The sequence below is a fragment of the Pipistrellus hanaki genome (assembly GCF_964339955.1).
Source record: "Pipistrellus hanaki genome assembly, chromosome: 17".
In the NCBI taxonomy this organism is placed as follows: Eukaryota; Metazoa; Chordata; class Mammalia; order Chiroptera; family Vespertilionidae; genus Pipistrellus; species Pipistrellus hanaki.
Genome location: NC_140519.1, coordinates 47,294,378 through 47,318,087, shown reverse-complemented (window position 1 = coordinate 47,318,087; position 23,710 = coordinate 47,294,378). Strand labels below are relative to the sequence as shown.

The following is a 23,710-nucleotide window of genomic DNA, read 5'->3' as shown; positions in this document are numbered from 1 at the left end:
GCGCTGCCAGGGACGCGTCCCGATGGACAAGAGCAACGGGACACGCAGCACTTCCAGTTCACGGGCCGTCTGCTGCACACACCCGTCACCACGGGAACCCTCCCGAGCAGGCATCCCGCGCCCACCCCATGTTTCAGATGGAGAAACGGAGTCACCGAGGAGGTTAAGCCTAGGTCACCGAGCTAGTAAGAGTCAGAGCAGGTTTCCAGCCACAGGGGTCGGCCCAGAGGCGCTGCTCTCATCTGGACCCTTCCCGCCTCTGTGCACGGCCACCATCTCTGCCTCTGGCCCACCAGACCCCCTCCGTTTGCTAGCCCTGGCCGTGGACACACAGCCCCCTTACCTGCCGTGGCCACACAGCCCCCTTACCCGCCGTGGCTGCACAGCCCCCTTACCCGCTGTGGACACACAGCCCCCTTACCCGCCGTGGCCGCACAGCCCCCTTACCCGCCGTGGCTGCACAGTTCCCTTACCTGCCGTGGCTGCACAGCCCCCTTACCCTCCGTGGACACACAGCCCCCTTACCCTCCGTGGACACACAGCCCCCTTACCTGCCGTGGCCCACAGCCCCCTTACCTGCCGTGGCCACACAGCCCCCTTACCTGCCGTGGCCCACAGCCCCCTTACCCGCCGTGGCTGCACAGCCCCCTTACCCGCCGTGGCTGCACAGCCCCCTTACCCGCCGTGGCCCACAGCCCCCTTACCTGCCGTGGCCCACAGCCCCCTTACCTGCCGTGGCCGTAGCTCGGGGGGGCGTGGTACATGAACACGTTCCCTCGGGCCCTCCTGGCCCAGAGGCGGGCCATGTCGATGACGGGGCAGGTGATGAAGTAGTCCCTGGAGGAAGGGGGACAGAGGGGGGCCTGGTGACAGCTGTGCGGGGCGAGGGCTCTCCCAGGCACCAGTCCCTGGGCCGCCATGCCCCCCGCCCAGGCCTGCAGCGAGCACAGGCCGGTCTGTGTTATTTATGGCTGCCGTGGTCACACGCTGGTGTCCACGGGGAAGCGTCCCGGGACCAGGAGACGTATAGACAAACATCTCAGAGCGTCAGTGTCACTTAGCGATTTGGGAGCAAGGCTTTTTGTGATAAAACCAATGAACACCGCAGCCGATGGAGCGGCGCAAACAGCGCTGCGCGTTTTAAAAGACGGAGCTCAGGGCGCTTCCTGCCCAGGATTCCTCAGACCCGAGGCTCTGGCCCCAATATCCCTCCCCGGGGACATGTGGCAGGCAGCGTTTGGGACGCTTTTGGTGGTCACAGCTGGAGGTGGAAAGGTCTCATCTAGTCGGTCAGGGCCAGGAATGCTGCTAAAATAAACATCCTCGGACACACAGCACAGCCCTCCCTCCCCGGAAAGAACGTTCTGGTCCGCATGTCAGCGGCGGGGAGGGGGGCGTGGGTCACGCCTGCTCCCCTTGGGGTGACGGGAATACGTTTCGGAAGCCCGCGCTGGCCACAGCGGGCCCTGCGTGGGGCGGCAGGGCTGGGAGCTGGCGAGGGGCTGGCCTGGCTGGAGCCGGGCCACCAGGCAGCTGGCTGGGCCACCAGGCTTTGACTCTCACTCAGTCCTCCCTGCATCTCCTGCCTCTCCTTCCTCAGCGGAGAAATGGGCCCGAACCCCAGCCTCTCTCACGCCCCGAGCGTCCCCCGGCGCCAGGGTGCCGCGGCGGGGGACCCGTGCTCCGGTCTCACCGGGTGGCGTTCTCCAGCGCCCGGGAGAAGGAGGCGTAGTCGTCGGCGGAGTGCTCCAGAGAGTAGTACCACGTGGCGGCGGCCAGCACGCCCGGGTCCGCGTCCTCGCCGCCCAGCGAGTTCTGCAGTGCCCGGTAGAAGGCCGTTTTGCTGCTGGTCCGGCCTTGGCTTTCCTCAAATTGCTGAGAGAGAGAGAGAGAGAGAGAGAGAGAGAGAGAGAGAGAGAGAGAGATGCTATCCCAGCTCCAGCTGTGTGGTCGTGAGCCACGGGCTTCCCCCTGTGCCACCTCCCGCACCCACGCAGGCGGTGTGAGGACCACAGGTCAGTGCCGTGGCCATCACTGGGTGCCTGGCCCGCAGGGCGGGAGACTGCATCGCGAGCTGACGGTCGCACCCTGTGCCCTCCCTCCCGGGACTGCCCGGTCGCCCGGGCCGGGGGAGAGCTGAGGTTGGGCTCGCCCGCGGCCTCAGCCAGCGGGCAGGAGGGCTGGCTGTACTTTCCCACGGACAAGGCGGGCCCGGCCTCGGAAAACAAGCTCCCCGTGCCCGTGGGGCCGTGTTCCGGTGGGCGGAGACGGAAAATAAGCAAATGACGGTGCAGCTCAGCGGGGACAGGTGCGGGGATGGGAAACTGCAGCATGAGAGCCGAAGGGCAGGGTGACCTCGAATAGGATGGCCGGGGAAGTCAGGCGGCTCTCTGCAGACGTGTGTCCGCATGGGAGTACCCTTCTCCCCTCCCTCTCTCCCCCTCTCCTTCCTTTCTTCTCTCTCCGGCTCCCTCTCTTCTCCTTTTGCCCCTCCTTTCTTTCTGCCTCCCTTTCTGGCGCCCACGTCTCTCCCGTCTGCACTGGGGGGACTTGGGGGGACCGTCTGCACCCCCCCACCAGGACTCAGCGTCGTCCTTTCTGAAGAGGAGGCGGCAGGATGCCAGGGCCACGCTGTGCGTGTGAGGTCCAGGCCTCTGGCCCCTGCCTGGTCCTAGGATGTGTGTTTACATATTTCCAGCTTCTGTGTCAGCAGCGGAATGCCCTTATCAGGACGCGCTGGCATGTGTGAGTCTGTCTGTGGACGGCTCCCAGCAGGCCGGGCTGTGGGAGGAGGGAGGAGGGGATGTGACCAGGCAGCAGGCCCGGCGACACTCCCTCAGCGCGTCCTGTGGGCTGCCGAGCCCGGCTCTCCACGCAGCGGCCAGTGCAGGGGTTGGGTAGCTGACCCCGGGGTGCCCACTCATTGGCCAGCGCAGGGGGTGGGTGGCTGACCTCGGGGTGCCCACGCTACAGGGGATGAGGGAGGGGGAACAGGAAGAGGGTGCAGGAAGGGCTTTGCTGGCGCTCTAGCTAGAACACGCATTTCTTAGGAGATATCTGAAGCACATGTGGCCAAATATGAAGAGCTATTAAACCTGGTAGAGAACACACATGTGTTCATCATGTCATTGACTTGTGATATTTTTTTACCATGGTTGATTGCAAGAAACACATCTATACATACATTAATACACACACACACACCCTGAAATATGCTTCCGTGGCATCTAATACGTACAGAATACACACACACACACACACACACAACACCTGAAATAAGCTTCCGTGAACTTGCGGTGAGTTTCACACTTGAAGGGTATCTGAGCTGCTGAGATGAGCTGGGCGTGACCTTGCCTGCTGGTCCATGTTTTGGAGATGGCTGGGGACCCCAGCGCCGGGGACCCCCATCTCTATTCTCGGCAGGGAGGGAAGCACGGATGCTATCCCGGGTTTGATTACGGAGTCCGCAGGAGGGCGCGGCCGCCACGTGAGCGCCCGCCTGCCGTCCACCAGCTGTAATTACAGGCGAGCTCTGCCTCCCGGGCGGGCCTGCTGCCGGCGGGGTTTCCCAAAAAGCAATCCAGAATTGGCATGTCCGTACCGCGTGGTTTTGTTATTTACTTATTTTTTTACTTTTAAAAAAATGTTCTTATTGATTTTATAGAGGAAGAGAGAGGGGGAGAGAGAGAAACATCAGTGATGAGAGAGAACCATGGATCGCTGCCTCCTGCATGCCCCACCCTAGGGATGGAGCCTGCAACCCGGGCATGTGACCTCGAACCATGAACTCCTGGTCCAGAGGTCGATGCTCAACCACTGATCCACACCGGCCGGGCCTAATTGTGTGTGTTTAAAGGACTGCCACTCATAGGCCCACAGCAAAGTGACAGCCCCTCGGACACAGGGAGAGACTCTGGGGGGCTTCAGGGTGCCCCGCAATGCCTGTGGCCTGGCCGACGGGGCGTGACTCTGGCCTTCGAGAGACCCCGGTTCACGTCTGGCTCTGCCGTGTGGCCTCCGAAAACACGTTGCCCGTCTATAACCTCATTCGGCGAACGTTCCTGTCTGTGCCGGGATGACGTTTGCGTCAAACGACGTAATGATTAGCGTGTGGCCGAAGCCGGGTGACAGTACACGGACTGCCTCTCCCCGCTGCTTAGTCGGCGATTCAGAACAGAAGCCGTTTGGTTCATCTCCAGCTTGAGAGACACGATGGGAAACTTTGCTTCCGGGGACTTATCTTCAGTTCACGGCTCCTTCCACCGATGTCTGCGGGGTGCCGATGGGTGTGTGTGGGGGGGCACTTGGGCCGCAGCCAGGAACAGCATGGCTACCTTCTCTGCCGTTTGGGGGCTTTGAGTCGAGCTGGGGATGGGCCACGCCTGACACTCTCTGCAGTGAGAAGGACTAACAGCCCATTGGGTGTGGAGGGTGAGGGAGGGGCTGGCTGAGTGGCTGGCGTGGCTTCAGGAGGGACCAGGAGGGACCAGGAGGGGCCAGGAGGGACCAGGAGGGACCAGGAGGGGCCAGGACAAGTGTCCTCCAGGTGGTTTGTAGCTGCCAGGACACAGTGCCCCCAAGCACCCAGGCGTCTGCGTCCATGGGGTGGTGGTGCAGGGCCCACCTCCTCGCTCTCGCCGGCCCCAGCCCCTCTGCTCAGCTTCCCTGCCCGTCACTCAGCGGGCATGGCCCTCAGCTAGGCCATGCAGGACCGGCACCCGCCAGACCCGCAGCCTGTCAGCCGTCCTCATCGCCCTCCGCTCTCGGGGACATTGGCCTTGACCGCAGTTTCCTTTCGGAAGCTTTTCTCCTTGGCCTTGGCAGCATCGAATTTTCCTGGCTACCTTCCAGACCTGTGCCCACAGGCGTTCTCCCCTGAACTCCCAACTCATGTGCCCGACGGCCAAGCCAACGCACGCCCCAGATCTGGGTGTTTCTCACCGATACCCCGGCTCTCGCCCCAACGTAACGCACGCGCTCGCCCCCGGACCTCAGGGCGGTAATCTGGCATCTATTTCCTCTGTCCCTCCCCCAGCGTCCGTCTTCCACGGAGCTGCCAGAACGCTCTTATTGAAAACGATAAATCAATATAATCACTTCCTAGCTGACAACATCCCAACGTCGGCCCGCGGCAGGTAGAACAGAATCACTTTTCCGATGGCTGACGATAGCGCATCCAACACCTCCCTCTGACACGTCCGGCTTCCTCTCCCGCCCTGCCTCCATCATCCTGGGTTTCTAGCCCTTGGCCTCCCCCGTCCCCCAGGCGATCCCTGCCCCAGGGCCTCTGCACCGGCTCTTCCCACGGCTGGCCCCACGGCGGCCCCTCCTCCCTGTGCCGGCCTCAAGCACAGGCCCGCCCTGGTTTCCCTGGCTCAGGACGCTCCTCCGTTGCGTCACTTCCCCGCCCGTGACCGGCTCATTTTCTCAGAGCCCTTTTCCAAGACCGGAAACCCTCCGTGGATCTGCTTACACAGCACTGTTCTCTCCAGGGGACACCACTCCACACTCCAGGAGCATTATATGCTGGGTGATGGCCTTCCCCCAGAGCCCTTGCGAGAATGTGCGTGGGGTGCTTGGGTGCATCGATGTGTGGGTGACTCCCGTCCCTACTACTTGCTGTGGGTGTTGAGGGACGGGCCCCCTTCTCCATCACGCACTGTGCGCCTGTGCCCTGCCCCCCCCCCACAACATTAGGGGCCCGTGAAAATACATTCCTTTTCATTTCTTTAAAAATCAGAACTAAATGAGTGAATAACGACTAGAAGAAAGAATCCAGCCTGTGTTTTCCATACAAAAAGAAGGATCTCGCCCTGACTGGTTTGGCTCAGTTGATAGAGCGTCATCCTGCCGACTGAGAGGTCCCAGGTTCGATTCCGGGCAAGGGCGTGTACCTCGGCTGCAGGCACATCCCCAGTAGGAGGTGTGCAGGAGGCAGCTGGTCGATGTTTCTCTCTCATCGATGTTTCTAACTCTCTATTCCTCTCCCTTCCTCTCTGTAAAAAAACCAATAAAATATATTTAATTTAAAAAAAAGAAGGATCTCTTACCCTTTGGGGATGGAGGGACCTGATAAGCAGAATAAGCCAGAGAAAGACAATCTCTGTCATATGTGTCACACGATCTCAATCACATGTGGCATCTACTGACCAAAATAAACGGAGGAACAAAATAGATCCTGAGACACAGAAGCATGGAACAGACTGTGGGCTCTCAGAGGGAAGGCGGGGGTGGGGAGTGAGTGGAGAGTGACTGGCTGGGGAACTTATGTGCATCTATGCATAAGCCATGGATACAGACAATGGGGGGGGGGGCTGGGAGGGGGCTGGGGAGGGAAGGAGAGGGGTCAATGGGGGGAAAAAACCCAAAGGGGACATCTGTAATCCTTCTGATTAAAGATGAATTACACAAAGGAACCCTTCCTGGCTCATGTCCATCTGTTATCAGTGCCCCCCCTGGAAGATACGGCTGATACAATCACGCCCTCATAAGGCCGTGAATGATAACTACGAGTATTTATTTTGGGGGAGAAGCCAATCCCAGGGGTCCGCAGGACCATGGGGTTCATGAGAGGAAGGAGGTGTGGGAGGTCACCTCTGAGGGCCTGGCCGTGGGTTTGGGGTGGGTGTGCTCTGAGAGCCCAGACCCAGGGGCCGGGCAGGGTGCCCCGAGAGCTGGCACTGTCCCCTGGGCCTGGCGCCCTCTCCGATGACGGTGGGGATGGGCGGGGCAGGCCGCCCTGTGCCCGTTTGAAGGAGAAGGGTCCACCGCTCTGGCTAAGCAGCTGGCCCCTGTCCTTCGGCTGAAGGCGGGAACTTGGACCCCTTTTCTGATTTCAGCTCCTGGGCTGGGTCAGACCCTGGCCCTGCCCCCCGCGCCCTGATTGACAGATCCTGCACATCAGGGCCTCTTTCCCGGACACCTGTGTGCTCCCGGGCTCCTGCCTGGCCGGCCGCTGAGATCTGTCACCGGAGGCCGGGTTCTCCCGTGCTGGGGCCGGTGCCAGCAGCACCGCGCGCTGCCAGGGGCCGCTTGCCAACCCTCAGAGGCAGGCGGCCCTGCCCCTGCCCCCCTCCTCCTCCTCCAGGCCCCCTCTCTGTCTACTCCTGGCCCAGGCCAGCTCCAGGCCGGGCTCCGGGCGAGGCAGCTGCGTCCACGCGCAGTTCGGATTTCTCTGCCTGCCTTAGGATGCCGCGCTGGGAGGGGGAGGAGGCACAGCGCGTCCTGGAACAAGTGTGCGTCTGCTCCTGCAGATGAATGGCCGGGCGCGCAGGCAGGCTGTCAGTGTCCCCGCAGGGAGGGAGGGAGGAGGGGAGGAGGGAGAGAGATCCCACCCGGCGGCGGGGAAGACTCCAGCGGAGAGCTGCCACTTCGGGAAGCAGGACGGAGCCCCTCCGTGTCTCGGGCGGCCGGACGCTTACGGTACGTGGTCCCCGTGGCGGGTGCCAGAGGGCTCCGTGGGTGGGCCACAGCCGGGAGGGGTGGCAGGTGAGGGAGGGCCCGAGGGAGTTGACGGAAGCCGTCCTCACCCGCCCTCTTTGGTCTCCGGAGTTTGGCGGGTCCCTGCTGAGTGACAGGTGGTGCTGAGTGACAGGTGGTCTGGGGCTGCACTTGGGGCAGGGGGCTCCGGCCCTCCTGGGACCGGAGTCTGGACCACGTGTGTGTGTGTGTGTGTGTGTGTGTGTGTGTGTGTGTGTGTGTTGGGCTCCGATAGTATTGATGCAGGCTGGCATGAGGAGGAAGCATGTCGTGTGTGTGTGTGTGTGTGTGTGTGTGTGTGTGTTGGGCTCTGATAGTATTCATGCAGGCTGGCATGAGGAGGAAGCATGTCGTGTGTGTGTGTGTGTGTGTGTGTGTGTATGTGAAGGTGTGTGTGGGGGTGTGTCTGCCACAATTTGGAAAATCGGTCTCTGGTCCGGGGAGGTGCCTCAGTGATCGGACGTTCTGTGCACGCCTCTTGCTTTCTCTGGATAATTCTCAGGTCAGGGACAATAGTTTTGAACACTAGTCACAATAGTACAGTGAAAGAACTAAGTGAGCGTGGCCAGTGTGGCTCAGCTGCTTGGGCATGGGCCCCGGCACCAAGAGGTCGAGGGTTTGATTCCCGGTCAGGGCACATGCCTGGGTTGCAAGCTCAAATCCCAGAAGGGGGCGTGCATGAGGCAGCCAATTGATGTTTCTCTCTCATCGATGTTTCTATCTCCCTCTCACTTCCTCTCTCTCTAAAAAAAACCCACAAAAAATAATAAAACCTATTTTAAGTGTAAAAAACTAATATTTATTGAGCACACCCTATTTGCCAGACGCTGGTGCATATCTGAATCCTCTCAATAATGAGGGTGCCCATAGTCATCTCCCCATTTTACAGATCGGGAAACTGAGGCTCAGGCTGTAAGGGAACTTGGTTGCTCCTGATTCCAATCCAAGGGCTCTCTCCCCGCTCTGTCGACAGCGTGGGGACAAGGTCCTGGTGGACTCCTGCATCGCTGGCCCTCGGGCTGGCAGGGCCCTGTGGGTGCAGTGACCCTCTCCCACCACCATCCTCAGAGTCCTGCAGTCGGTGTCACCTCTGCGGACAGTGTGCAAGGAACTCCATCGTAGTGACTCCCTTTCCCGTGTTCTCTCTCTTTCCTGACGGTGAGCTCCGTGAGGGCAGCTGGCATTTGTATTAGCACCTGGACTCTGAGCCGGGGTCTGGCACGGAGTAAGGGGCGCCCTGAGTGTTGGGTGATAGGCTGATAAGTGAACAGGTCAGGGTGCCGGAAACTGGACTTGACGCCCGTTCCTGGCAGATGTGGGATTCTGGGCAGTGCAGACGGCGTGGCTGCGTCTTTCCACGCGATGTCCCTTCCACGTAATTCACAGAAAGCTACACTCCCGTCTTTACACACAGGGGCGGGGCGGCTGTTTTTAAAACGTGGATGCCGCCTTCATTTCACATTGCTCTACGTCCCTGTTTTATATTTATATGTGAGTGTGTGTTTATTGATTTCAGAGAAGAAGAGAGAGGGAGGGAGATAGAAACATCAACGATGCAAAAGAATCATTGATGGGCTGCCTCCTGCACACCCCACGCTGGGATCCAGCCCACCACCAGGGCCTGTGCCCTTCATCAGAATTGGACCTGGGGCCCTTCAGTCTGCAGGCCGACGCTCTATCCACTGAGCCACACAGCTAGGGATGCATTCTCAGTCCTTGTTCCCGTTGAACACACCATTGCAGGCCTTCCTCGGGCCAGCGAGAGGGAGGGGGCTCCTCTCTCCATCCCCATGAACCCCTGGTGGCTCGCGGGCACTTCCGTTTATCCGTCACTCTGCTCATGGACATTTGGATTGCTCCCAATGTTTGGCAAATAACCTGTATGCCATAAGTGCCCCGTGTGTCTCTCCCGTCCACACGGTGCTCCTTCCCCGAAGGCCGGCGCCCGGTGAGGCAGACCCGAGGGGCTAGGGCAGGGCAAGGGGGCCCGCCATCCGCTGGCATGAACGACTCTGTGGTTGTGGCTCCTTCCAGTTCTGCTGCCTTTCTTTGGACAGAGCCAGGCCCCTGGGCCCCCCCAGTCTGCGTGTGTCCCCACTGCGTGCCAGGCCCTGGGGTCCCCCTCCCGGGGGTGACAGCCCGAGGGCCGTCCAGAGCAGGGTGACGAGGAGGGGGTGGGCTTGGCGTCCTAGTGAGGGGAGCCGCGGCCGGAGGCCTGGCCGGGCAGGAAGTGTGTTCGGGCCGATAAGTGAGCCACAGCGTTCCCCCTCTGCCGTGCCGGCCACGAGCCGCACGAAGCCGCGTGGCCAGGCGCCAGGCACCCGCTTGCCTGGGTTTGAGAACACTGGCTCGGAAGGCTGCTTTTCGGGGTTCCCTGCCGGGACTGGGGAGCGGCGCCCCTTTGCCACCCAGCTGCCTCTCAGCTCCCCTCTCTGCGGGCCCAGCATCCTTCACGGCACCGGTGTCCTCAGGCTGGGCCTGGCGCTCCGGAGCCCCTGATGGGCCAGTGCTCACTGCTTCCCACGGTGATCCACTCCCGGAGCGGTTTGTGGCCGTGGCTGTGGCTGTGGCTGTGCTGCTCACAGTTCTGCACGTGTCTTATTTCTGAGCCCCAACCCTGCGACCACCCCCACACTCCTTATAGAGACTTTACACAGTGTAGTCAGCAATTGTTTTGTAAATGAGCAATAGGTCAGTGATGCGCCCTCTCTCTCTCTCTCTCTCTCTCTCTCTCTCTCTCTCTCTCTCTCTCTTAGTTAATCCTCACCCAAGGATATTTTTTCCATTGATTTTTAGACAGAGTCAGGGGGAGAGAGAAACATCGATGTGAGAGAGAGAGGCACATCGATTGGTAGCCTCCTGCATGCGCCCCGACTCGAGCCTGCAACTAAGGTCCATGCCCTTGACCAGAATCGAACCCGGACCCTTCAGTCCATGAGCCTATGCTCTATCCACTGAGCCAAACCGTCCAGGGCCAGTCAATGACTCTGACCAAGGTCAGCCCCTGAGGACACAGGTCCTCTGAAGCCCCTGCCCTCACCACCCCCCTTGCACCCCGCCTACCTTCACGGCCTTAGCCCGGAGGATGAGCCCGTCGTCCTGCGAACTCCCGAGGAGCAGGTCCACCGTGGCGCGCGGCGGCCTCTGCAGCGCCCTGGCCGGAGGCTCTCGCAGGAGCCGGCCGTCGAGCACGGGGCCCCAGTAGTGGAAGGGGCCGCTCACAGCCAGGAGCTGGGGGCAGAGGAAGGGCGCCGTTTGGATGGCGTTCACTCTTTTTGAAGGACACGGGGGTGGAGGGACAGCCAGCAGAATCGTTTCGCTAAGCCACACGGACACGGTGCTGGCGGCCCCCCTGCGGCTCTACCGGCACCAGGGGGCAGGGGCAGGGCTGGCAGGTGGGTCAGGCTCTGAGCAGTGACTGGTCCAGGGGGGCTGCCGAGGGGACCACACCCCAGGGGGGACTGGGTAAGCTGCGCCCGGTGTGAGCGGGCGGAGGAGACAGTGATGGAGGAGTGGGCGGTGGCCCAGGGCAGGAGGTCACAGGCAATGGACCTGCCTCGGCCACCAGCTCCTCGGACCTCACTCGTGGTCCATGGCCCACTGGGGTGGGGGCCAGTCCAGGCGTATGGCCGAAGGGACCAGGCCACCAGCTCAGAGGACAGCAGCGGTCCCTGCTGGCGGGAGTCCCCTTCACTCCGGTCAGGGCCAGCGAGAGACGGGGGGCCGGGTCCTTGCAGGTGGGAGAAGGGAGCACCAGCCGGGCCTTCTCAGGTGCAGGGGGCAGGCCCAGCTCTGCACAGCAGCCCCGTGACCCTCAGTACGGTCCCCACCCTGGCGAGACCCTCACACCGTCACCTCACCATTGTCTCCCACCCTCCACAGCCCACCCGCTATCCCGGAGATACACCGCAGCTCCCTGGCGCCCTCAGCACCCACACGAGGCCCAGCGCACCCTGGTCCATGCACAGCGCTGGGGGCGGGGGGCGGGGGGCGTGTGGCCTCGGACGGGCCAGGTCTCCCTCCCAGGCCTGGTTCTCCGTTTGCAAACATGCGGAGAGTGTCCCTTCCCCACCGGCCCACACGTGCCCACCTTGGTCTGGGCGTCGTTGAGGGCGCCGGCGGGCGTCTGGCGGAGGCAGGATGCCATCTCCGAGGTGGGCGAGGGGGGGCAGCCCACCTCCTGGGCCAGGGCGGCCGCCTGCTGCCGCGCCCGCTCCGGGCTGATGACCGCGGCCGGGGAGAGCGCCGAGCCGCCCTGGGGAGAGAGAGACACACACGGGGCTGAGAGTCTGTCCCTCCCTCTGCCTGCCCGGCCCGAGAGAGACCTCAGGCACAGCCTCCATCTCCACGCAGGAGGCCGGGGCCCTGCCCGGAGGTGCCCGCAGCCATTCGGGAGGTCGGGACGGATCGATATCCTATCCACATGCCGTGCGATCGCCAGCGGATGTCTCCTCCGCCTCAGTTTCCTCCTTTGTGGGGTGAGCACGCAGGCCCGGGGCACCCCGTCTTCGCTATGAACTGAGGCTGCGTGTGGCGGCAACGCGCCGGTGGTGGCTGAACAGGGACCAAGATCCGAACTGGGGAGGGGTCTGCAGACGTGGCTCCGTGTCCCCCACCACCACCTCCGGGGGCGCCCTGCCTGTCAGCCCCTCCGGCTCAGAGAGGATGGACGTGGCGTTTGAAGGAGATGCCCACCCAGAAGCCCGTGGGAGTGCGGTCACCGGGAGAGCCGCCGATCACGGCAGGTGTCCCGCACGCTCCCTGGTGCCAACGCCTCCTCTCTGAGGACGGAGGCGGGGGGGGGGGGGCGGCCCCCAGGAGGAGACCGAGGCACAGAGAGGCGGGCGGCGGGCTCCGGGTCACAGGGCAGAGGCAGGGTCTGACGGGGCGGCCGGCTCCGAGGCCGAGCCTCGCACGCACACCTGGCCGGTTCTGGGTGCGAAGGGGCAGTGCTGTGCCCATGTCATGTCAGCTTCGCTGTCTGGTCCAAGGGGGGATCTTGTGGCCAGAGTCAGAGGTGAGGCCAGGCCATCGGCCCCCAAGCCGAGGGAGCAGGACACACAGGGTGGGGGTAGGGGGTGGGGGCGTGGCCCCTGACGCAGCCACACAGGGTCCCAGAGCTCTGAGCTGCTCTGGGCTGGCAGCCTGGCCTACAGACTCTGGACGGGCTGGGCCGCCCACATGGTGAACTGTCCTCAACCCAGTCCGATAGGCCGAGGTTCCTGAGGTCTCGAGGTGTGGGCAGGTGCCCGGGAGGGGCCTGCCGTGGGGCTCGCTCTGAGCCCAGACTCTGTGAAGGGGGGAGCTCGCGGGCTCATGGTGGGAACCAGCAGCAACGGACATAACCGCCCAGCCAGCCCCGGGCCAGGAGGTCAGGGTGGTGCCCACAAACGGTGCGGGGTGACTGCCCCCGGGTTCAGCTTTCCAACGAGCAGCAGCCGGCTTTTCTGAGCATCACTGCGTGTGCTGTCTCAAGAGAACACACACACACGGACACATGCACACACATGCATGTACACATTGCACACACATGCACACATATACCAGCGCAGCGTGCACACGTGTGCACATACATGCTCACATCTACACACACGCACACACGTTCACGGCTGCGTGCTTAAAGTACTCCAGGTCAAAGCCCCACATTCTAAATTGTGAGCTGACCAGGCAGTCCGCGACTGGGCTGCGGTGGGCGCTGGGCCAGCGGGCTAGGGGCCTGGGGGCTGGGGGCTGGGATGGCCCGTCTGTGTCTCTGCGCTGCCCCAGCTATAAAAAGCCCGAGTTCCTGAGGTGGAGGAAGTGGTTAGAGGCGGGGGTTCGCTGATACTGCAGGCGTTCAGAGAATGTTCCTCGCCAAGCGTGTTGTTTTCCTTGATCTTTCTGCACAAAACTTCTCTCTTCATGGAAAAGCGGGGGTTAAAGAGCCAACAGCAGCTCGGCCCCCACTGGAAAGCAAGCACTGGGTGGAGACAGGGAGCTGGGGGAGGGGTTTTGGAAGGGCCCTGCCAGGAGCAGGGGCTCTGCAGGTTGGGGGGAGTATCTGGGGGCCTCATCTCCTCATCTGGATGGAGTGATAGCCGGGCTTCACAGCTGCCGTGGGGGGCGGGCGGGGAGGGGGTGTCCTCAGCCTGGGGTGGGGTGCGGTGGGGAGGATTGGTGGGATTGGTGTTGCCCTGAGGCTGGCGGGACTCTGTAGGGTTCAGAGGAGCAGGGTCCGGCCCCCTGCCCAGTCACGCCAGCTGCCCGGGCCTGGCCGGTACTTTATCTAAATCAGACCTAGCTATTCAGTGGGAACGAGTTTCCGCTCGTTCTGTGTGTGTGTTTTTTTAACTTTAAAAATAGAGCAGGGCGAAACCGCAATTGCTGAGCACTGCCTTTTCTCCCGAGCCTCAGGCCTGAGCGGTGCCTTGACCTCAGTGAGCCTCCAGGGAGGTGACCTTGGCGAGTCCTCTGCCCAGGCACACACGCACACACACACAGCCACACAGACACACACAGACACACACAGACACACACAGACACACACAGACACACACAGACACACATACGCAGTCAGTCACACAGTCACCTAGTCACACACAGCCACACAGCCACACACACAAACACACACACAGACACACACAGACACACACAGCCACAGAGCCACACATACGCAGTCAGTCACACAGTCACCTAGTCAGACAGAGTCACCTAGTCACACACAGTCACACAGATACACACATGCAGTCAGTTACATAGTCACACACAGACACATACACATGCAGTCACAGTCATGTAGTTACACACAGTCACAGACAGAAGCACACTCTCATATAGATGCACACCCAGAAACTTACACAGACACACACACACATTCAGATAGACACAGTCACAGACACACTCCCATGGATATACACTCCAAAACATACAATTATAGAGGGGAACACACCAGTCACAGAACACACACGCACTGAGACACACACAGTCACAGACAGACACACACGGATACACACTCAGAAACACCACAATTACAGACAGGAACACACAGTCACGGGAACACACACACACACACACTCATATTTTCCTGAAATGGACCCCTCGGGGCTTTCCAGGGGGAGCCGCTCACAGGACTTCCAGCTAAGTCCCCGGACGGGGCAGTTTCCCCGACAAATGTCCAGTCAGGGCCCGGGCCCATCCTTCGCAGAGTCCTGGCAGGCCCGGCGCTGACACGGCTGTGAGCCTGTCTCTCTACTCACAGCTTATGGTGAGTGTCACCGGCTGACACCTGTGCCTGTGCCAGACTGCTCCCAGCGCCGGCGTGCAATCTGGCGTTACGGCTGCGAGGGAGGGAGGGAGGGAGGGAGGGAGGGAGGGAGGGAGGGAGGGAGGGAAGGAGGCGCAGACAGGAGCACCTGCCGGCCTGGGCGGGTGACGGGCGGGGACGCAGACCCCAGCTCTGACTCCTAGCTGTTTGGTTTGGGCTCTTCCTTCACCGTCAGGAGTGTGACGGTTCTGGCAGTGTCCGCAGAGGGCCGTGGCGGGGCCGCAGGGAGAGGACTCTCGCGTCCCCCCGTGGTGCGTGCCAGGCGCACGGGCTCAGCAGTGGTGGCCCTTGTTCCTTGCGTTGGGATGCTCTAGGCCGCACCGCGACGCACGCCTTCACGGCAGATCTGTCCACGTGTCCCAGTCACTTCCTCGTGTTCCACAGGGCTACTGGGCCACAAGGGTCTTCTCCTGAGACATAGAAATGCCTGAGTGATCTTCTCCCATAACATGTGAACGGTTTCCATGAACGATGTACAGATGACGATCTTCACTGCGGGAACGTACTTCTGTATTACGTGGGGGTATTGTAAGCGGTGCCTCTCGGCCTCTGCAGCGGCCTGTGTGAAAACGGTCCCCTGGAGATGTACTTCACGTACCGTACAGCTCACCATGGAAAGCACACCCGCCTGTGGCTTCTGCTTGTACGCACAGAGCCCTGTCACCATCGCCACGATCTTATTTCAGATCATTTCCATCGTCCACAGAGCCGCCGCGTGCCCGTCAGCAGTCACTCCGGGCCCCAGGCCATCGCTAATCTGCTTCCTGTCCCCGCAGCGCTGCCGGTGCCGAAATTCCAGGTGAATGGGGCCGCCAGCCGGAGGCCTCCCGTGCCCGGCTCCCTCACCGCGCCCAGAGGGAGCGCAGGTCAGCACTCCGCGCCCTTCATCATTAAACACGGTCCCGCTGCTCCCACACACGCCATTGGATCTCCCTCTCAGCTGCCAGGCGGCGGCTTCCCGTTTTGGCTCCCAACTGCTCGCCTGCCTGCCTTCCTGATTGCCCCTATCCGCTTCTGCCTGCCAGTCTGATCACCCCCTAACCACTCCCCTGCCAGCCTGTTTGCCCCCAACTTCCCTCCTCTGTTGACCTGGTCACCCCTAACTGCCCTCCCCTTCAAAGTTGATCACCTCCAACTGCCCTCCTCTGCCGGCCATCTTGTGGTGGCCATCTTGTGTCCCTATAGGGGCAGGATCTTTGACGTCCCTTCTCAGACGTGTGATCTGTGGGCGGGCGGTCCCAGGCCGTGGGCTGTCTTTTCACTTTCCTGAGGGCACCTTTCGTGGCACAATGTGATACCCACGGCGGTGTGGCGCGGCTGGCAGGGGATATGGTGGGCGAGGGCCTGGGTCTCAGAATCAGAGCAGAGGAGAACCCAGTGGTGAACCCAGCAGCGCCTGCCCAGGCACTAGGGGCAAGTGGAAGGCCACTGGGGAGGCCACTGGGGAGGCAGGGCTGGGCAGCAAGGAACCACGGAGGAACTTGTGCAAACGCCAAGGACAGCGTGGCAGCCAGGACCGGACCGGACTGGACTGAGGAGGGTCATCGGCCTGTCCCAGTGCGTTCCAGAGGAGCAAGGGGGTGACAAGGGGCAGGGTAAGAGATGGTGGTGGGGGTGGGGAATTAGAATGGGGGGTTGAGAACAATTATGTGATACCTTAATCAATAAAGAAATAAAAAAAATAAAAAAAGACATGATGGTGGATCACTTCCAACTCCATGCAAGACGCAACAGAAGTCACTCCGAAAAAACGAACAAAAGGAATCCCACAAAAACAGCAACGAGAAGGCACAAACGGAACGTCCTGGCCAGCGCTGCCCAACGTCCAGCCTGAACTTGGCCTCCGCTCGAGTTCAAGGCTGAGCTGGACATCACCCCTCCCTCGCGTTGCGGGGCCACTGCAGCCTTGAGAGCCGTTTCCCTCCGCTCCCTCCTCACTGGACCCCCCACGACGCTGCCCCGGCACGAGGGTGGGTGACCCCTGGCCCTGTCCACGGAGCCCTGAAGGCAGCACACGTCTCCCTGGCACCCTTGTCCTCCCAGGGCTGGCCTTCCGCTGGCCTGAGGCTCTCTTTCCCGAAAACAAGGTTCATTTAAATAAAAGAACGCCGAGTCAGAGGTGGGGAACAAAGGGGTTTGTGCACGCGTGCATCGAGAGGAAGCCAGGAAGCCAACGTTGCCACATTGCAGAGCTGCAATGGCGACCTTCCCCAGCCCCGGGAGGCCCGCTGGCCCCCGGCCCCCTCAGGAAGCTGAGCTCCGGGGGGCCTCCCCGGTGGAGGCAGCGGGCGGGTTGAGCAAGAGGACAGCTCTGGTGCATCAACAAGTTTGTGCAACTCCCCGGCCGCGATGGACTGTGGAAGGAAGCTCCTACTTCTCCTCCTGAGAAGAGGCACTCGGTGCTGAGAGGCCTCCCAGAGACACCCACAAAGGCCCGGAGACATCAACATGTCTGGAGTCCTCGGCTCAGCCACACGGACCCGCTCACCCGGCTCCGGACGTGGCTCCCGAATAACGGACGTGTCTGGAGAAGCCGTGGGGTCTGAAGGCCCCGGGGGGTTCAGGGTGAGCCCCATCTTCCCCAGGGAAAAGGCCATCGCCACGAAGTGGGCTCTCGTTTAGAAGGCACACCCCTCCCCTGCATTCCTTCACTCACTCAGTCATCCGCTAGTTCGATGGCTACTTATGGATCACCTCTACTTATGGGTCACGCGTGAGAGAGACGTGTCCCTGTCCTCCCAAGTGTATGCTCCACTTGGAAAGGAAAGGGGGTGGCGTCCGTACCCAGGACCCCGCTCTGTGCCTTGCACCACGCTAGCTGGTCAGACACAAGTTCCTGTGGAGCCTCCAGACCCAGGAAGGAGATGGGGAGAGCAGCACCGTGCAGACTCACAGAGAGAGGCAGAACCCTGTGAAGATCACACGGCTCCCAAATGCCTCGGACCCCGCTCCTGTTCCAGACTCCGACATGCACGTCCCGCTCCTGAGGGGCCAGGAAGACTCCAAGGGCCTGTGCCCTGACTGGGCATCGAACTGTGACCTCCTGGTTCATAGGTCAGCGCTCAACCTCTGCACCACCCCTGCCGGAGGGCCCCTCTGTCTTATTAACCGTTTCCTGCACGCGTGTGCATGGCCTTCTGCTCGCGTGTGCACGGCCTTCTGCTCGCGTGTGCACGGCACGCGGGGACACGGGCAGCTCCGCTCCTCTGTCTTATTAACCGTTTCCTCTCCTTCCCGCTGTCGCCATCGCCGGTAGCGGCCGCATTCCCATCTTTAGAAAGGCCAGGGAAAGGCTCCCCACGCAAAACGGGAGCTCCACTCAAGCGGGGCTCTTGCTGGTGGTCTGTGCGCAGCTGGATTCATTGGACAAATGAAGTTGCATTAAACAAATGATTAAATTAAGGAATGCATTTATTCTAACTCAGCAGATTCTGGGAAAATGTGTCTTTTGTTTGTTTGTTTTCAAGTTGCCCCAAAGCTCGTGCCTTCTGACAATCAGCTCACCCCTCCTTCCTGCCTCTGTGAGAATTTTGGGGGGGAAATCCCGACGGACGCCTCTCTCTGCCGGGCCTCTTCCCCTTCTAGGCAAGAGGCCCGCTCCGCCCGCCTCCTGCACCGTTTCCTCTGCGCCCTCCCAGGCTGCCCCGCGCACGGCGTTGCACAAGGTGTCTGAGGAGGCATCTCTCTAGGACAGGGCGCCGGCTAAGTTTAGACGCGGCCCCGATGTTTTCAATGCGCCTCCGATAGCTAGGCCAAGCGGGGTTTCTAAATGACTCTCCCCCGGCGGCCGAGCCGGCCCCGTGGGGCTGGGGCTGCGGGTCACCGGCCAGAGACACCGGCAGGTTCCGTGCCAGGCCCAGCTGTGGGACTCTGGGCAAGTCACCCGGCGGTCCTACCTCTGCCACCCACAATCCCTGAGGCCCCAGGTGCCTGGGCTTTCCTGCCTGAGACTTGCACGGTTTGAGTGGGGAGCCATATACTGGTATTTCTGGACTATGTTTTTATTGATTTTAGAGAGAAAGGCAGGGAAAGGGAGGGAGCAGTGTTGATGTGAGAGAGAAACAGCAGTCGGTGGCCTCCTGCATGCCCCTCACTGGGGATCCAGCCTGCAACCAAGGCCTGTGTCCCCACCCACCGGGGATCCAACTGGCAGCGTTTCGATGGGGTGCAGGGGCTGACGCTCGACCAGCAGAGCCGCGCTGCCCAGGGCTAGATATTGTCATTAAAAAAAAAATTTAAACCCATTGAAAAATGAACATGTTACAATGCGCACATGCTCTCCACCTGTTTCCTCCCACAGTCACATTTTGCCACGTTTACTGTCTTTCTCTTTTCCTCTTTATTTATGTTTTCTCTCCCTTTCTCTGTGAGTGAAAATTATAGACATCCCTCGCCTCCAGGAACCTCAGCATGACTCTCTCTGCTAAGAGCCAACACTCTCACCCCATCACCACAGCGGCCCATCAGCCCCATCACCACGGCGACCCATCAGCCCCATCACCACGGCGACCCATTAGCACCATCACCAGGGTGACCCATCAGCCGCAGAAAATCCACACGGACACGACATTATCAAATGTGCAGCTTATAAATTCAAGTGCCACCCGTCATCCCCATCCAGTCCTTCTGTCTCTCTAGTGCTCTTCCTTTGACCCAAGGTCTGGTCAAGCATCATACAGGCGACATGGTCAGCGTCCACCTACACCCGAGCTTCCTGCCATCCCAGTCTCTCTGCAGAGGGCCTCTGGGGTCACTGTTTCCAGCCTCTGCCCATGCGCCCTGCCCTCCCTCAGCTCTGTGCTGGGGCTGGCGTGGCAGCGGCGTGAGGAAGCAGTGGACATTGGGAAACTGAGAAAAGAGAAGCTGCCGCTCTGTGGGCTGCCAGCTCCAGGGCCCTGAGCCCAGCCCCTGAGCCCCCTCCGTCCGCCTTCGAATGAGAGACAGCATGCACCCAGAGCCTGAGCGGGGCCTGGCCGCGGAGCGGAGCTGCCCGTGTCCCCGCGTGCCGTGCACACGCGAGCAGAAGGCCGTGCACACGCGAGCAGAAGGCCGTGCACACGCGAGCAGAAGGCCGTGCACACGCGAGCAGAAGGCCGTGCACACGCGAGCAGAAGGCCGTGCACACGCGAGCAGAAGGCCGTGCACACGCGTGCAGAAGGCCGTGCACACGCGAGCAGAAGGCCATGCACACGCGAGCAGAAGGCCGTGCACACGCGTGCAGAAGGCTGTGCACACGCATGCAGAAGGCCGTGCACACGTGTGCAGAAGGCCGCCCCCTGGCCGTCCGCGGAGAGCAGCCTGCCGGGCGCTCTGAAAACAGGAACCTGCCCCCCGCGGCCTGCGCCTCCCGCTCCTCGCAGAGGAAGTGTGTGGCGGGTGTAGCAACTGCTGCTCCTCTCGATAGCATGGGCTTGTCGGCACCCCGGGGAGGCCGGGCCCCCCGCTCACTCTGCTGACGGAGCGGCCGTGCTGGGACCCTCGCCAGCTGCTCCCGGGGAGACCATGGCCAGCCTCTGAAGGTACCTTGGGGGACGAGGCGGGGACTGGGTGGGGGGGAGCAGCTGGCATGGGGGTGACGTCGGGGAGCAGAGTCTCTCTGTGAGAACAGGCAGGCGGTGTCTCCGGGGCGGCCCCACGTCCAGCAGGGCACCCGGAACATTGAGGCTCTTGGGGAGGAAGGTCTGGGCACAGTTACAGGCGAGAAGGGCCGAGAAGGGCGGGCACAGTCCTCCCGGGGAGAGTGCCCTCCCGCAGCCGCACAGGCAGGCTTCCCCGCGGGCACGGGCTTGCTCTCTCTCTGCCTCCCAGCGGCGTGACCCCGGGGGAGTCACTGCAGCTGTGCCAGGCCTTTATTTTCTCTGAAAGTGGAGATCCTGGGCCCACGGCCCCGGGCGCTGGGAAGGGGGCACAGGCTGGCATATGCAAAGTGCCGGGCGGCGCACACACCCAGGAGGGGCTCGGGGACCGCGGCCAGTGCGGAGCGGTGCCCTCTGGGGGCGCAGGGAGCCCCGGAGACCGAGCGGGCCATCCCTCCGCGCTGCAGGGAGCGGGGCTGTGAGGCTGGTCTTGGGGAAATGCAGGCTCGGCGTGGTAACAAAGAGCCATGAGAATCAGCCGGTGGTGAGTGTGTGTGGGGGGGGGGGTGAGGTGAGAGGAGGCTTGGGGAGACCTAGCATCCCCGAGGGGAGGGGGCACACTCCACACGCTTCGGGGTGCCTGGGTGTCCAGGAGTCCCGGTGGTCAGGGAAGCGACCGTGGCGTTGGGTGCGAATGTCCCGAATGGGGGTCGCGCGTGGGAGTGGGAGTGGGAGAGGGCGGCGGCCCCGTGCCGAGAGGCGGGAGGTGCCTTGCAGGAAAGGCTGTTGCCCGGCCATCCTCCGCGTGATTCTCCGAGATTACGGTCATTCTTTGCTTTTGACAAATAAGCAAACGAGGCCCAGAGCGGTTCGGCGATTCATCCACGTCACACAGCGGAGAGGGGCTCTTGGGACAGGGGGTGGGGTGGCAGAGCCCAGGAGGAGCCAGGGCGGGGAGGGGGAGAGTGTGCCTCTGGAGCAGTGCGCTTCGTAGCAGTAGAGTCCCACCCCGCGTGCTGCCAAAACGAGGGTCGTTCTGCGGTGCGGTGCGCCGTGCGGTGCCGGCTGCGGCTTCTCTCCGGGGCCGCGGTCCTGTTCCATTTGGAAAGGTGAGCCCAGGCCAACGTTCTGGCAGAACCTCTGCCAACCGGCCTTCTCCGGTGAGGAGCATGCTGTACAGGGATGCTCCGTGCGTTCTGAAAAGCAGGCTGCGGGTAACCTTAAAACCCCGTGGAGCGGACAGGCAGGCATCGGTGTAGGCTCCCGTGTCCCAAACCGATCCAGCACCAGGGCAGCGAGACTGCTTCCTGGAAAGCCTCTAAGGCAGTGACCCCTCCACCCCGTCCCCGTCCCCCCTCCCCCGGCCAACATTCTGGCTCAGCCGCCAGTGTGCTGTGTGACTCTGGGCAAGTCACTCTGCCTCTCTGAGTGTCCGTTTCCTTTTCTTAAAAAGAAGACGGGCCTCCTCGTGCGTCTGTGACCAGGTGAAGTCGCACGCAGTAGGCAGGAGGTGCTGAGTGCTAAGGGGCGGCAGTGTGGCTGCTCACAGCGTCCTGCACCCTGGCCCCTGAAGGACACCAGGGGCGTGGGCGGCTCTGGGCGGCGGAGGGTGAGAGCTGTGACATGAGTACATGCCTTCTCGCGTCTCTCGGTGCCCGCTCCTGCGTGTTTCTCCGCGGGACGCGGGGAGTGAGGCGGGCGTGGGAAGGCGGGCGCAGCAGTGAACACACCAGCTTCCTCACAGCCGGTGTCCCCCCTCGGCGTGCTGAGAGCTGGCGGCATTATTCCCGGGGGACAGAGGGTGTGCTTCTCAGAGGCTTAGAGATTATTCATTCCGGGAAACCCCAGCCAGCGTCCTGCATTCATCAACGCTGCCGGGTTTTAATTTCTCGCTTGACATGCAGCAAGAATTTACGTCCGCCGGCGGCGAGAGGAGCTGGCGCTTAACATTCTCTTAGGAATTTCCAGCGTGTCAGGCCAGACCGTGGGGTTCTTGTCAGCAACCTGAGAGCCCTGTTAGTGCTTTTATCCATCCATCCATCACCCATCCATCACCCATCCATCACCCTTCCATCACCCTTCCATCACCCTTCCATCACCCATCCATCACCCATCCATCACCCACCCATCCATCACCCTTCCATCACCCTTCCATCACCCATCCATCACCCTTCCATCACCCTTCCATCACCCGTCCATCATCCTTCCATCACCCGTCCATCACCCATCTATCACCCGTCCATCACCCGTCCATCACCCGTCCATCACCCGTCCGTCACCCATCTGTCACCCGTCCAATCACTCATCCATCACCCATCCATCATCCATCCATCATCCATCCATCATCCTTCCATCACCCTTCCATCACCCGTCCATCACTCGTCCACCACTCACCCATCACCCGTCCGTCACCCGTCCATCCCTTCTGCTAAGAAATATGCACTGAGGCCATATCGTGTGACTGTCTTCCTCCCTCTAGCTCCGCCCTAAATGTCCCAAGGCAGTGAGTACACTGGGTCCAAACCACTTCCTCCCAGCTGGGAACGCCGGGCGGGGGCGGTGAGAGGGGAGGGCGGGGCTGATTTCACGCCGGTCACCGGAGCCACAGGCGGACACTGCGAGGCCCCGGGGCTCACTCCCGCTGTCACACGGCTGTGCAGAGTCACAGTCCCTCTGGGCCCCTTCCAGGCGGCTGAGGCTGCAGCCAGAGGAGGGCTAGAGGTGTGGGGACAAAGCTTGGAGACTCTGAGCTTCAAAAGCAGGTGGGGATTGCTCCCCCCCCCCCCGATTGTCCTTAGGGGGAAAGGACCACCTTCCGAGGGCCCGGCCGCCCCTGGACGCTCAGCCCTGCACCGGGCACGTCACAGACAGACGGTTCCTCCGACCGCCAGGCCGGACCGCGGGAGCGCGTGCTGTGTGCCAGGCCCCTGCCAGGCCGTGGCTTTTCATCCAGGGCTGTCAGGGCAGGGACTGTGTCCTCAGGCTGTGTGCCACGTGGGGCTTTTAACCCGCAGAGAAACTGATATGTAACGACAAACAGACCCCAAAACAGAGCGTGCAGGGGAACCAGCTCCGTGGGGAAGTCCGGTCAGTTTAACTCTCCTTCCTGACTCGCAGATGGGCCCTTTCCCCCCGCACCCCTCTCAGACACACAATCAGCTGGAAACAAAATACAAGCCCCAGGCGCGGGGGAGCCAGGGCCCGCCCTCGACCACTACTCCGTCAGCACCTCCGCCAGCACGCCCAGGGTCCGCCCGCCGGGCGTCTGTCACACACGTGACCTCTGCACGCGGAGTGGGGCCGCGTGAGCGTGAGCTGGTCACCACAGAGGACAGCCGGCCTCTGCATCCCT

The 23,710-nt window shown here is 61.8% G+C and overlaps 2 protein-coding genes across 4 annotated transcripts in view; one reads left to right on the top strand and one right to left on the bottom strand.

Annotated features, from left to right (window-relative positions):
* The window catches only part of TG (thyroglobulin), a gene marked incomplete at its 5' end in the record, with an annotated part of 131,029 nt that overhangs the window by 5,795 nt on the left and 101,524 nt on the right, over positions 1 to 23,710 (bottom strand). The window contains 4 exons of the mRNA XM_084864293.1: positions 730 to 837; positions 1,694 to 1,875; positions 10,543 to 10,710; positions 11,570 to 11,734. Of these exons, the coding sequence (XP_084720419.1) occupies positions 730 to 837; positions 1,694 to 1,875; positions 10,543 to 10,710; positions 11,570 to 11,734 (623 nt within the window). The remainder of the gene's footprint in view (positions 1 to 729; positions 838 to 1,693; positions 1,876 to 10,542; positions 10,711 to 11,569; positions 11,735 to 23,710) is intronic.
* Positions 7,329 to 23,710, top strand: part of SLA (Src like adaptor) — a 43,242-nt gene continuing 26,860 nt past the window's right edge. Inside the window, exon 1 of one of the 3 annotated variants that reach the window (XM_084864754.1) lies at positions 7,329 to 7,422. Coding sequence is in view for 1 of the 3 variants with exons in the window: in XM_084864752.1 (XP_084720878.1) it covers positions 20,886 to 20,902 (17 nt within the window). In the remaining 2 variants the exon portion in view is untranslated. Of the gene's footprint in view, positions 7,423 to 19,964; positions 20,302 to 20,761; positions 20,903 to 23,710 lie in introns of those variants that run through there. The other 2 variants (XM_084864753.1, XM_084864752.1) reach the window with 2 other exon arrangements.